At 41.5% G+C, this 12,744-nt stretch overlaps 1 protein-coding gene across 3 annotated transcripts in view; it reads right to left on the reverse strand.

The window, feature by feature from the left end:
* Positions 1-12,744, reverse strand: part of FGF12 (fibroblast growth factor 12) — a 492,036-nt gene that overhangs the window by 327,243 nt on the left and 152,049 nt on the right. Inside the window, exon 1 of one of the 3 annotated variants that reach the window (XM_045192061.3) lies at positions 6,061-6,372. The exons of the other annotated variants lie outside the window; for them this stretch is intronic. Coding sequence (XP_045047996.1) covers positions 6,061-6,151 — 91 coding nt within the window. The 5' untranslated portion in view covers positions 6,152-6,372. Of the gene's footprint in view, positions 1-6,060; positions 6,373-12,744 lie in introns of those variants that run through there. 3 annotated transcript variants of the gene reach the window in all.

Consider the following 12,744-nt stretch of genomic DNA (forward strand, 5'->3'; position numbering starts at 1 on the left):
CTCCCCTTAGAAGACTACAGCATCGGTTTCATGTTTGCTACGTAATGTCTATGTTGTGATAACAAGATTCATTAGATTTGCTGAAATTTGATTATGCTCGAAAGCTTCATGAGGTAGAGAGATTAATCAAAACAAAGCCTTAGCTCAGTTTTAATGTCTGCCTCCCAAAGTCACTTCATCTCCTCAGCTGTAAGGAACCCGCTAAGGAGGCTCAGGTGGCTTGGAAAACAGAGCTGACACAGATCTGAAGTCACTGGGCAATCTCAGCTCCACCTATTCTTTATTTTCCTCGTAAACCTCCCCAGGGATTTGCTTCAGTCTTGAGCATTTAATCCAGTTCCAGCTCAACCCAAGAATCACTCCCTCTCAATTCAAAAGGTGAGATGACAGAGTGCACCTATTTATAATTCCCAAGAGAAGGGAAAGGAAGGTGTTGCATTCAATTAAAGGAAAATAGACTGGACTTCAGACGATTCTCAGTTGGCTCAGGGGACTCTTGACACAATAAAACCAAACCCCCAAAGAGGCAATTCTTCAGCAGTTGTGCCAATTCCTGTCACTCCAGTCCACTGTGCAACAGCCTGGGTCAAAAGACGTTGTATTTACTCACTAACCTCTCCAGCTCAGGTTATTTCTCCTTCTGCCCCATTCAATGCCCAATGGCCTCTGACAGAAATCCAACCCTGGGCACAGAGGTTTTTCTTCTAGTTAGCATGATGCTGGATGCAAAAAATCAGGGAGTATTAGCCAAAGAAGGCTGCCCCTCCTGTTACAATTCAGCACACATTCCCAAATAAACATACAGATAATACACCCAGGGCACTAAGTGTCAGACAGCATTCTAAGAGCGTCACATACATCAATTCATTTTACTCCTCATCACAATCCCCAAAAGGTAGGTGCTATTGTTATTACCTTTTTGCAAATGAGGAAATTGAGGCCCTGGGAGCTGGGTGGTTAAGGAACTTGTCCAAGGTCACATGCTGGCAAGTCTCACGGTCAAGTCGAACCCAGGCAACCTGGCACCACAGTCCACGCTCTCAGCTACTACAGCAGACTGCCTCACACCAGGCGCGAGTTTCTGAACTTCAAATGTTTGTATTAATAGGGATGAATTTCAAAAACATAAAATTGAGTAAAAAATAAGATACAGAGAGATAATTACAGTTCAAAACCATTTATATATTTTTAATTGTTGTTCTATTACAGTTGTCCCAATTTTCCCCTGTTGCTCTCCCCTGCCGTTTATATAATTTTAGAAATACCCAAAACAATATTATATATGACATGTGTTAAGAATATAACACATGGACTGGAGTGACCCTTGTCAAAGTCTTTATAGTTGTTACACTTGAGGAGGAAAAGACTCTGGAATGTAGCCGGGGGCGGTTCCAAGTGATTTTAATTTAATCAGTAAGGTTGGACATCTTTATTTTAAAATTACCTGAAAGACATATGGCATAAAGTTAATTTGTTCATTCTGAGTCTTAAATATATTAGTATTTTTTATGCTAATAACTGGTCGTTTCTGTACATTATCCTTAAAAATAAACAATGGGTTGGCCAAAAAGTCTATGTGGGTTTTCCCATAAAATAAGAGATATTTTTTTATTTTCACCAATAACTATTGATTTGGACATTTTGAGTAAACAATAACTATTGATTTGGATAACTATTGATTCGACTATCTCCAGCATGGTATAACGTTGATTGCTCTCAGTTAATGTCTCGATTTGATCACTGTCAACTTCACCTGGTCTACTGACCATGGAGCATCTTCCAGTGAGAAATCTCCAGCAAGAACCTTTGCCAGCCACTTCTGACACATGTGATCAGTCACTCCCCCTTCGCCATACACCGCACACATCTTTATTTGCCTTTCAGTTGTGTTTGTACCGTTCTTGAAATAATGCAGCATCATAGGCTGAAAATGTTGTATATCTTCTTCCATATTGTTACACAAAAATTCACCAATTTTGATGGGTTTTTTTAATGCACTCTGGTATGACAGCTGTCACAATACAAACTGACAAAATTGTTTTCAGTGAAGTTAAAAACAACCAAGCGCTACTAGAGCCATCGTATGGAAAAAAACAAACGGACTTTTTGGTCAATCCAATACATACATTGGATCTTCTGTTCTTTATAGTGCCCTACAAATTCCAATGCCATGAACACCCATTTCCAGCTAAGGTAATGAAATCCGTAACGTTGCATTTGGAAGAACAGTATCACGTGGTCATCCATCGAGGGCTAATTAGCCTAATGTCAATTATCTCCACTGGGAGTGAGGAAAACGAGTTAACGACCAATCTGCTCAATCACAACCTGAACTGAGCACATGCCATCACAGAAGCCAAAAGCAATCAACAGAGAAGGTAGCAAACCAAACAACACTGAGGAGAGTCTACTGCCACTCCAAATACAGCGGTCCTCCTAGAATAATGGCAGTGCTGACTCAGGACACACTGTAGACACCATTACTGCCTTAATCGGGACTTGTTGTGCTCACACATTATCTCCCTTATAGATAATAAGTTGTTTTAGAACCAAGTTCGCGTAGGCCAGGCCCACGGCTTCGCACAGGGTGGGCCTCAGTAAATGTTAGTTGAATAAATATATAAACGAAGTGACGTTCCATAATTTCTTTGCTTTTCCAAACCTAAACAAATTAAGCACTAGGACAGCCAATGAAGCTGAACCTTAGCATCTTTAACTAGATAGATACCTTTTTGGAGGGGGTGAGGTGTTAGTAATTTTTGCTTACTAGGCTATAAATTAGAATTTCCCCTTGTCAGAGAGTCTCTTCTGTTTTCAGAGGAACTGCCTTGTCAAGCCTTCCTAACCATATAAATATAAGTCAATTTCTTATTAAAGTTTGGAAGCCAAAAGGCCAAAGAAGCGATTGATAGCCCCCATTTTCCATACGTGGCAGTTTTAGAAAATGCAACAACAACTTTTCGTTCTATTTCTCCCCATGTTCAGGTCATCCCCACGGTGCCTGTGAACACAGGACTGTCACCAGGCTGGCAGAGAACATTACTGCCTAGAATTCCTGGTCTCAATTAATCTTCTGGCTTCAGCCTTCGAGTATCCGGAACCACAGGCACTTCCGCTGTCTCTAGTCAATGAATCACTTACAGAGTGCTAAAATGGGCTAGAGGGCAGGGGGTTATCACCGTCACTTTGAGAATGGCCTCCCAAAGACTTTAACGATGCTATCTACCCACAAGTTCCTTAGCCCCTAGGTCAGACACGGAGCCAACGTGGCCATCCACTGATTCTCAAGTTCCTCCAAGTTAAGCAAATAATTAGTGCCTTAGAGAATGATCCAGCTAGCAGCAACAAACCCTCTCTCCTCAAAAAAAAAAAAAAAAAAAGAGACAGAGTGATTTTGTGCCACTAAGTTTTATTTAAAGACCATGCAATTGAATCCCAGCTGGCTTCATTGAAGCAACAACGTGGGCAATCAGTGACACCAACTGCAATGCTATCATTTCTATAAACAGTAATGAGTAGAGGGGGTAGGAAGGTACTAGAAGCTTATGTATAAACAAGATCATTTCAGCAAGAGAGATTGTCTTGGCAGATTCAGTGTCTTTCTGATTGGCTCCCTATGAAATGCAAATGCCTTGCAACATTTAATAGCATTAGAAGAAGTATTCGGGCATGACATTCATAGCATTGTACAATGAAAATAGTATGTCATAAAGGTAGTAATTTCATACGCTAAGTTGTGCAAAGGAAAGTTTGTTTTAAAATATTTCATGGGCATTGAGGGAACATAAGTATAAGTACTCCCTAGATGTCCATTTCTAAGTCAGAGAATAGAATTTGCACCTTCCTTAGAAGCCAATGAATTATATCTGCCCATGAATAAATGAACTTATGTGGAAGTAGATTCAGAGAAGAGGTATAACATAAATAACTAGGCAGGATACCTGAATATGAGCAATGCTAGGTAGGTTTGAATTGAGTTGTAGGGTACTTACTTTTGTTTTAAAAAACTGCTTTTTATACCCACATCTTATTTTAATTTAAATACACTCTTCCAGTAAAATATCCAAAGATACTGTTTTTTTTCCATTAGAGGCCTTGTCAGGCTCCCTTTTGAACTCCTAGAGGCTTTCAAACTCAGAGAGATTAACATATATCCTCAGCAGAATTCATCATTCCTTCACTATGGTGACTACACCATTTTAAAAAGAATTCCCCTAGAATGATAGTTTCCCAATATAACCAATCACCCCATCACATAAAAATGCATGCATAAATAAAACGCAATTGTTTTTATAGGGTCATATGTTAAATCTAAGATTAAATAAGATACAGGGACCAGGCTAGTCCTTATTTCCACTTTTTCCAGATAATAATACTAAATTAAAAAATTCTTAGTGATTTTATTGAGACTGCTTTAGAACTAAGTCTTCTCAGTCTTCTCAGGATCTTGCAAAAACCTATCACACATGTAGTCAATTCTGTTTGGGTCTGTTACTATTTGGGAAAGTGGCTTTACATGTAAACTGAATATATTTACTATTTTACCATGAGGAAGAGCCCTGTCTTCACTACACACCATACACAGTTTAAAATGTTTTACATGCAGGAGAGATATGCAAGTTACAGTCAACTCATATTTAATGTGGAAAAGGAAAATTGCCATCTCTAGTGGCCTCCTGAAATATGTATTTTCAAAACATAAAACATCAGCATCAAGTGTGTTAGTTTAGAATGTAGTGGCTCGGAACCTTTTAGCACTTACAAACATGGTTAAAAAACGTTTAAATAATATTCTGAATTGAAAAAAAGGTAAAAACATGAGATCTCATGGCTGATTTCATTTCAAAGGTATGCATTCTAATGTCTCACATATAGTTAAATTATCTAATTGCTCTTTTAAAGCAGTTTTATTTTGCATTTGGAGTGACGAGTAACCAGAAAGTCAAAGTTTTAGGAAAGATGAATGAAAGCTATATATATTCTAGTCTTTCCAAATATAATCTTCATAGCTCCAGAAAAGAGTGAAAATAGGTAAGTAACCAAATGAATCAGATCCACCAAAATAGCATATGAAGTTTTAAACATGAACCCTGTTATAATATTGTTAAATTATTGAACTTTAAAGTTGTCTGTAATTCATGGGCCCCAAAAATTTGTGTTAAAAAGACACACTTGTTTAGACAGAATAGCAGTAGCTTTCCTCTGTCCTCACACCCTACCCCCATTTTGTAAGAGAAAACAAAGGCACAAAAAGTGGATTAGCACTTGCAAAATTACTAAAAATTACTAGAGGTAATCATTTTACAGGGAACTTACACCTTGAAAGAAAACGATGAACAATGGAAAATGTTGTAAAACAGCACAGTTTCCAAGGATTCCGCAGAAAACAATCACACTTATTGTTTTAGTTTGATATTTTTTCATTAAATTTTTTATTGTTTTTCTCAATATTGCTGGTCTTTTAAAAAGAGCCTGCTTCTCTTGGCCTCCCTGTGCCCTTCCTGGGGGACCCGATTTGGGAAGCCCCGAGCTAAAAGGGGCGCAAGAAGGACAAAAACTGCTTGATCTCCAGGGCAAAACGAACTCCTGGACGACGGCCAGATGTCTACTTTCAAACAGAGCAAGAAGAATAGAAGATACCTGCCTCGCCAGCCACCTGTTTAGAAGTCCCCTCTCCTGCCGAACGCACCGGCAACTTCCCGGAGGAGACGCTGAGCGGCTCCCAGTCGCACGCCGCCCTCGCAAGTCACAAGGAGAGAGCCGCGAGGAGTGGAAAGCAGGTCACTGAAAGCACCCCTCCAAAAGAGCCCCGCGGGTTCCAGTGCAGGCGTTAGGTGACAGCTGAAGCGTTCTCTAAAGCGCTGATGACTTCAGGGATTTAAAAAAAAAAAAAACAGAAAGGACAGATCCCGCGGCGGGGGCCATTAGCTCGCCCCAGTAAGTCAACGCCTGCCTTCCACCACCACCGACCGCGCGCGCGGATAAAGGAGGGGAGGGAAGAGTAGAGGCCAGGAGAGGGGGGGTGGGGGGGGTAGGACTAAGGAAAGAACATTTTCTCACCACTTAGGCTGTTGCTGGTCCTCAGGCTCCTTCCACAGAGACACTGCAGCATATGCACTCCTTTCTTCAAAGAAAGCCCAAGAATCTTCATGGAGAAGCGCGTGTGCGGGGTTCGTCCGCTCCCCGCCCACCGCCGCTACTGATCCAGCCGAAAGGCGGCGGGTCCTGTACAGCCGGCTCTCGCGTCCATGGTGCGCGACCCCGGTGCCGAGCAGTTCGCCGCGACCCCGCAGGATCCCCGGCGCAGAGCAGGAGCGATGCGGGCGCCGGGGCCTCGCAGGCGGGGCAGGAGGAAGTGCGGCTCCGCTGGGGCAGCCCCCCGGGGAGCCACAGGCGCGGCCACACCCCCGTGGGAGCGAACGTGACACTTTGGGACTTTTCCAAGAGGCGACTGGTCTGCGGGCTGGAGGGTGACTGGGTCGGTGCCCCTTTCCAGGTGCCGGCTCCCGGGGGGACGAGGGGGGTAGGGTCCCGTGTGGGCCCTGGCCTCTGGACCCCTGGCTCAGGCCCTATTCCTCCTTTCAGCGTGCGGCGGTGAACTCTGGACCTCCGTGGGTTGCGCACGTGTAGACGGCGACTGGGCGTGGGAATGCGACGGAAGGGAAGCGCCCACTGGAAGAACTGGACCCCGGTGCCTGCAAAGCGTCAGCTGCGACTCCAGGGAACTGGAGAGTAGGGGTGGGGAGAAGGGGATGTGGAATAAAGAAAGCTCCTGGGTGCGGGCAGTGAGCGCGAAGGTGCGCCTAGGTGTGGGCCGAGCCCTCATGTGGGAGTCTGGACACCCGGATTTTCTTATGGGGGTTCTGTGACTTTGGGTAAATCACTTTCCCACTCTGTATATAGGGGTGGCGGAGGGTCTAGAATAGAGAATTGGTTGTTTCGTGATCTTCCCTGTGCCTTCCAGCGTCCTGGAGAAGTTCAGCACAGGTCCACTGGGAAGGCAAGTGCAAGGGAAAGGGAGGCCAGAAGGGGACGCCAGACGCAGGGGAGGAAAGGCAGGTGAGGAAGAAAATCAGAAAACAAGAGCACCTCCCTTTGGCTCAATATTCTGATTAGTTCTGCCTCTGCCACCTGACCCCAAAGATGACCAGTGAGCTTCCCAGGTGGGTCTGAAGGTCTTGATTATTTTTTCACCAGCAACCTCTTTGGCTTTATTTATTGACTTGTTGGTAGGTTTGTTCATTTGTTTGCTCCCAGGGGAGGCCATCAAAGCCCTTTTGGAAGGGCTTTATGAGGGAAACCTGCAAAGAATGCTGGTGATGGGCCTGGACTCCATCCACCCTACCTGGAATCTCAGGGCAAGAGGGATTGTAGAGGACTCAGCCATATAGCAAATGACTAAGAATATAAACACTGGAGATAAACAGCCTAGATTCAAATTCTTACTTCATGTGACCTTGAACAAATTATTTAACCTCTCTGTGCCTCAGTTTTCTCATCTCTAAAGAAGTTATAACATCTACCGTATACACCCCTTGTTGAGGGTTAAGAAAACACTTGATATAAAATAAGTGCTATAATGGTGTTAACAGCGATAACTTAGCTCCCCACCTAAGGGTTTTCAATCGCTTTCACTTTCAAGTGAACGGCAGTGTCCACACCAGTGTCCACACTTCTGCTTGGCCAGTTCAGGTATAGAGAACTCACCACTTCCCAAGTTAGTTCATTGCACAAAAGCTGTTAGAAGGTTTACACTGACAGCCCAAAACGTCACGTTCGTTCCAACCATTGTCCCACGGCCACCTAGCACTACCTGGTTAGCTCCTCCCTCCAAAGGAGTATAAATGGTTTTCAACACCACTTTCCTTCTTCTCTTCTCTAGGCTAAGCCTTTATAGTTCCTATGATGTTCTCTAAAGGCTGAAGTTGCCTGAAAAAAATATTCTTTCAGAAGTCTGTTCCTTTTTCCTCTCAAAGGTGGTAGAAGAAAGCCAGAACATCTGGACGGCCATGAGCCCACCGCCACCCCTGGCTCCACACTCTCTCAGTTCCTTTCAGAATTAAGCTCCAGCCAGGTAAGGTCATTAGAGATACTTCCAAGACTCAGTAAGATGTGTCCAGGCCTTTCTTCCAATCATCTCTTAGAACTCTTGTTCCCTGGAATCACCCAGGCTCCGTGGGCTGCAATGTCCTTGAAGATCTTGCTAATGCTGCCACACTGCCATCTCTGGGCAACCTGGGTCATGGCCTTCGTCTTTCCGGTCTCCTCGGGAATTAGTGAGAAACTTGGCTCATCTGGGATTCTACCATAGAAATTCCCCACGGAGGGAGAGGCAATTAGCAAAAGAAAAACACCTAAAAATAGTCCTTCATGCAGCAGCACAGGCAGAGAGCTTTCCGGTGGAGCGCTCTGGCTCTGGAACCCAGTGCCAGGGCTCTCTGGTTACTTTGAGATACAGCAAATGCTATTCCTTGAAACAGCGTGCACACACACACACACAAATAAGGCAAGGTCCCGATTCCGTCAAAGGAACCAGAGCGGACAAGGAGGTTCATGTGCGATTTTAAAATACAGACGGACATCCTGAGCATCAATTTTCGTATTTATAATGAACCTCTTTGCCTACCTGGCAGAGTCATTGCAAGGATTCAGGGCGGTGAAACTTGTGAAAGTGCTTTGAAGATTTTATTAACTTTGCCAGATAAGGTGCTATTCCCAACCCCCTGGGTTCTAGGTGCTCCTCAAGGGCTTTACATACCGGCTCTTTCATTTCATTACAGGAAGGGTTTACATGTGACCCTTCTGCTCCCCCCTCCAAACAAAACTATGAACTCTTAGAAGTCAGGTCAGGAAAGGTAACTGTCAAAATTCATATTCAGATGGTCTGTTGTCTTTTGTTTAAATGGCTATTGAAGTGATTCTTGTGGTCAAGTGTATTCAGCACAAAGAAAATGAATCATCACAGTAGTTGAAAAACCAAACCAAGGGATCACATTAACAGATTTTTTTGTAGTTACTGAACTCTCAATTAAACCAAAGAAAGCACATAACATTTTAATGCAAAACTTTTTCTCACTATACATTATGGACATTGGATCAAAGCAGATATAAAAGGGTATTTATTGATCACTAGAAATTTCTTACTTAAACCTATTTTTTTTTTTTTTTTACAAAATAAAGGTTCTTACCCTTATCAGGACTTCAATGTACATGTTTGTTCCAGCAACTCCTACAGTGACTTCCGGTTGCACAGTTAGGTATACAGACGGAGTCTTCCGAAAGCATCTGGGCAGCACTCAAGGGGAACCCCCTTGTACAGCCACCACGCCAAGACAAAAAGAGACAGTACTAGCCAGGAACACAATGCACCGCAATGTGGCAAATTGTGGTTTAAGCAAAACTTCCAAATTTTCTGCTTTCTGTTTGTATTATTCTATAAGCCAAAATCAAAATTGTACTGGCAATTGTATTTTTAAATTTTAAATTCAAGATACATTGTTATTTTAATGACCAAATTTTAAATTATGTGGCTGTCTCTAACTGAGTTATTGAGATGTTTTTGTTTTTTAAGCAAGGCATTCTTTCTGTTTTTTAATTGACCTTGGAAGAACTCTAGCAAGTGACTCACATATGTGGTTTCAGAATGAAATAATCACTTTCTAAGAGTGATTATAAAATCTGGTACATAATGAAAGGTGAGCTTGTTTAAATTCCTAGTATCTAAAGTATTCCTTTTTATAAAGAGTTATTTATTCACAGTTTGTAGGAATTAATAATTGTCTGAGGGAGTTCTGAGATTTTTAAGTGGTGACTTATCTAAGACATTTTCTGTTCATATTAAACATAGGAATCTGCCAACTGTTGGCATCAGCTGTACAATTAATCAGTGTATTTATCTGCTTGGAAGCCCACATTGAATCAGTAATAAGATATTCAAAATTGTGCCAGGCCAAAAACTTTTAATGAGTATACTAATGACAAAATGTCTGTCGAGTGGAGAGGAAGTTGTATTTTCAAAAAGGAACTAACACAGAAACTAAGAGACCAGCATCGGTGGGATAGCACCTTCGCTCTGCGCGGTAGGTACTCCACTGACTGCTGGGGGAAAACCAGGCCTGCGTCTCACGTCTCAGAAATACCTCCAGATCCAATGTGGATGGGCAACTGCTGCAGACTGAATGTATCGCCCACTGAGATTCTTATACTGAATCCCTAACCCCTCAGGTGGTAGAAGTGTGGCCTTTGGGAAGCTTCTGAGTCATGAGTGGGATTCCTGCCCTTTTAAAAGAGAAGCCAGAGAGTTTCCTTTCCGCTTTCATCATGTGAGGACACAGCAAGAAAAGGGTCGTCTATGAACCAGGAAGCCAGTCCTTGACAGACATAGGATCTTGGTGACTTGACCTTGGACTTCCCTGCCTCCAGAACTGTGAGAAATACGTGTTTGTTGCTTAAGGCTCCCAGTCAATGGTATTTTTTGTTAGAATAGCCCAAACACACAAAGATGGCAATGAACTCAATTTCATTAGATAATGTGACAGAAATAGCTACTAGCTACTAAGTTTACTTATTAATGACATATGGTCTGAATAACTTTTAACTACTTTCAAAAAAAGCAAACACATGAGTCTCTTTAAAAATTTATATTCCTCCTCTTGTTCTTTATTATTCTTCTATTTCTTCTTCTCTAAACTTTTTACTTTGAAATAAATTTAGACTTACAGAAAGGTTGCAAAATAATACAGCATTCATGTGTACCATTTACCCAGCTTCTAATGTTAATAACTTACATAGCCAGTGTACACCTATCAAAACCAGAAAATTCACGCAGCACCATGCTATTAAAATAAACTGCAAACTTTCACCATTTTTTTAATCCCTAATGTCCTTTGTCTGTTTCAGGATTCAGCTGGGACCCCCACTGCATTTAGCTGGCTCCTCAGTCTTCCTCAGTGTATGAGAGAGAGTCAGTCTCTACTTGTCTTTTGGGACCTTGACATTTGGAATAAATATTGCTCGAATATTTTATTGAATGTCTTTTAATTTGGGTTTTCTGGTGTGTTTTACTGATTAGTCAAAGGTTATTAATTTTGGCAAGAATGCCACAGAAATGATGTTTTTATCTTTAGCCTTTTACAGTGTCTAGTCAAAATAGTTTTGTCTAGAATATTTTTCAAAATGACTTAAACTAGTTGCTTTCTTTCTTATCCTTTTCATTGTACTTTATTTGATTGTAACCCAGTTATGTCCATTTATTATTACTTATATTCCATACTGGCTGATTTTAATTATTTAACTAAAACTAATTAACTTTATTTCTTCATCATTTAAGTATGTAAAACATCTGTAATGTCCTAAGAACCTTGTATAAATTCCTTGAATGAAAGTTCCTGTTTCCCCACTGCCCCACCAATAGACTGTACTGCCCTACTGTTTTATTTTTGTCAATTCAATTGTAATGTCGCCTCGATTTGCATGTCTCTAATTATGAGTGACTTTGAACATTTTTAACTTGTTTGAGAGCTTATATTTTTTCAAAGAAATTGCCTGTTCATGTTATTTTCCCATTTTGCTACTGGGAAAAAAAACCCCACCACTTTTAGAAGCCAAAGAATTTATATGTACGACCCATGGACATGAACTAACGGAGGGGAATACAGGTGGGGGGGGGGCGAGGCAAAGGGGAATGAAGAGGGGGGAATGGGACAACTGTAATAGCATAATCAATAAAATATATTTTAAAAAATAAAACAAAATACCAGAAATCGCCACCAAAGAGGGTGGTGGAATTAAATTAATTAATGTAAACCATTTTTTGATATATGAGTTCAAAACAAGGTCATTGTCATTGGAAGAAGGGGGTAAGGTTTTAAGATAACTTTTCAGTCACTCATCCATTCACACTTTCCATAAATATTGAGAAACCAAAGCTAAATCCTTGCCCTAGAACCTAGTAGAGCAAGAGAGATGTGTAAGCCATAAATAAAACACAGCTTTGCATACAGGTAGCACTGCAGAGAAGTGAAGATGAAGATCAGTGAAGATGCAGAGAAAAGGGTGGGTCATTCTATCTTTTGAGGGAGAGACCACAGTTAGAAAAAGCCTTATGTAGATTAAGAAATGTGAGCTGAACTGAAGGAGGCATCTCTCCTCTGAATATACAATGTCCAATGCTTAACAAATGCAACCATCTTACTTCCTAGCCACAACCAATAGGCACTACATCCTCCAAAGAACAAACTCCACTTCTGAAAGACCCAGCACTCAAATCCGTGCTCTGTATTTACCTCCAGCCCTGTCCTATGTTCCATCACATCTCTATGAGACGTGGGGTAGTAATTCTCACTTAACGTAAGCACAATACATCTTACCTTCATGACTAAAAAAAAAAAAGGCAACAAATAATGTTGTTACTTTTACAGGTGTTTTCTGATAAAGCCTTCTGACATCCAGTTAAGGTATAAGACTCGCACGCATTTTCCTCCAACCATCCCACCCCTCGACACCAATCTTCAAATAAATAATACTTCAGGATTTGCTGCTAGAGTTGGAGGTTTTCCATTCTCTTCTAATAACTCTGTAACATTTTGTTTGGAATAAATGCAGAGCTTGTCATTTATATTTTAAAAAACCTTTAAATGTGAGTTATATAAGTCAAATAGAAGGAAAATGTTTTTACCTTATCATAGCCAAGTACGAGTTGTTTTTTTGTGAGAACTATGAAGTCAATCAATCCAAGATCGTTAA

The sequence above is a fragment of the Desmodus rotundus genome, chromosome 2, assembly GCF_022682495.2.
Source record: "Desmodus rotundus isolate HL8 chromosome 2, HLdesRot8A.1, whole genome shotgun sequence".
NCBI lineage: Eukaryota > Metazoa > Chordata > Mammalia > Chiroptera > Phyllostomidae > Desmodus > Desmodus rotundus.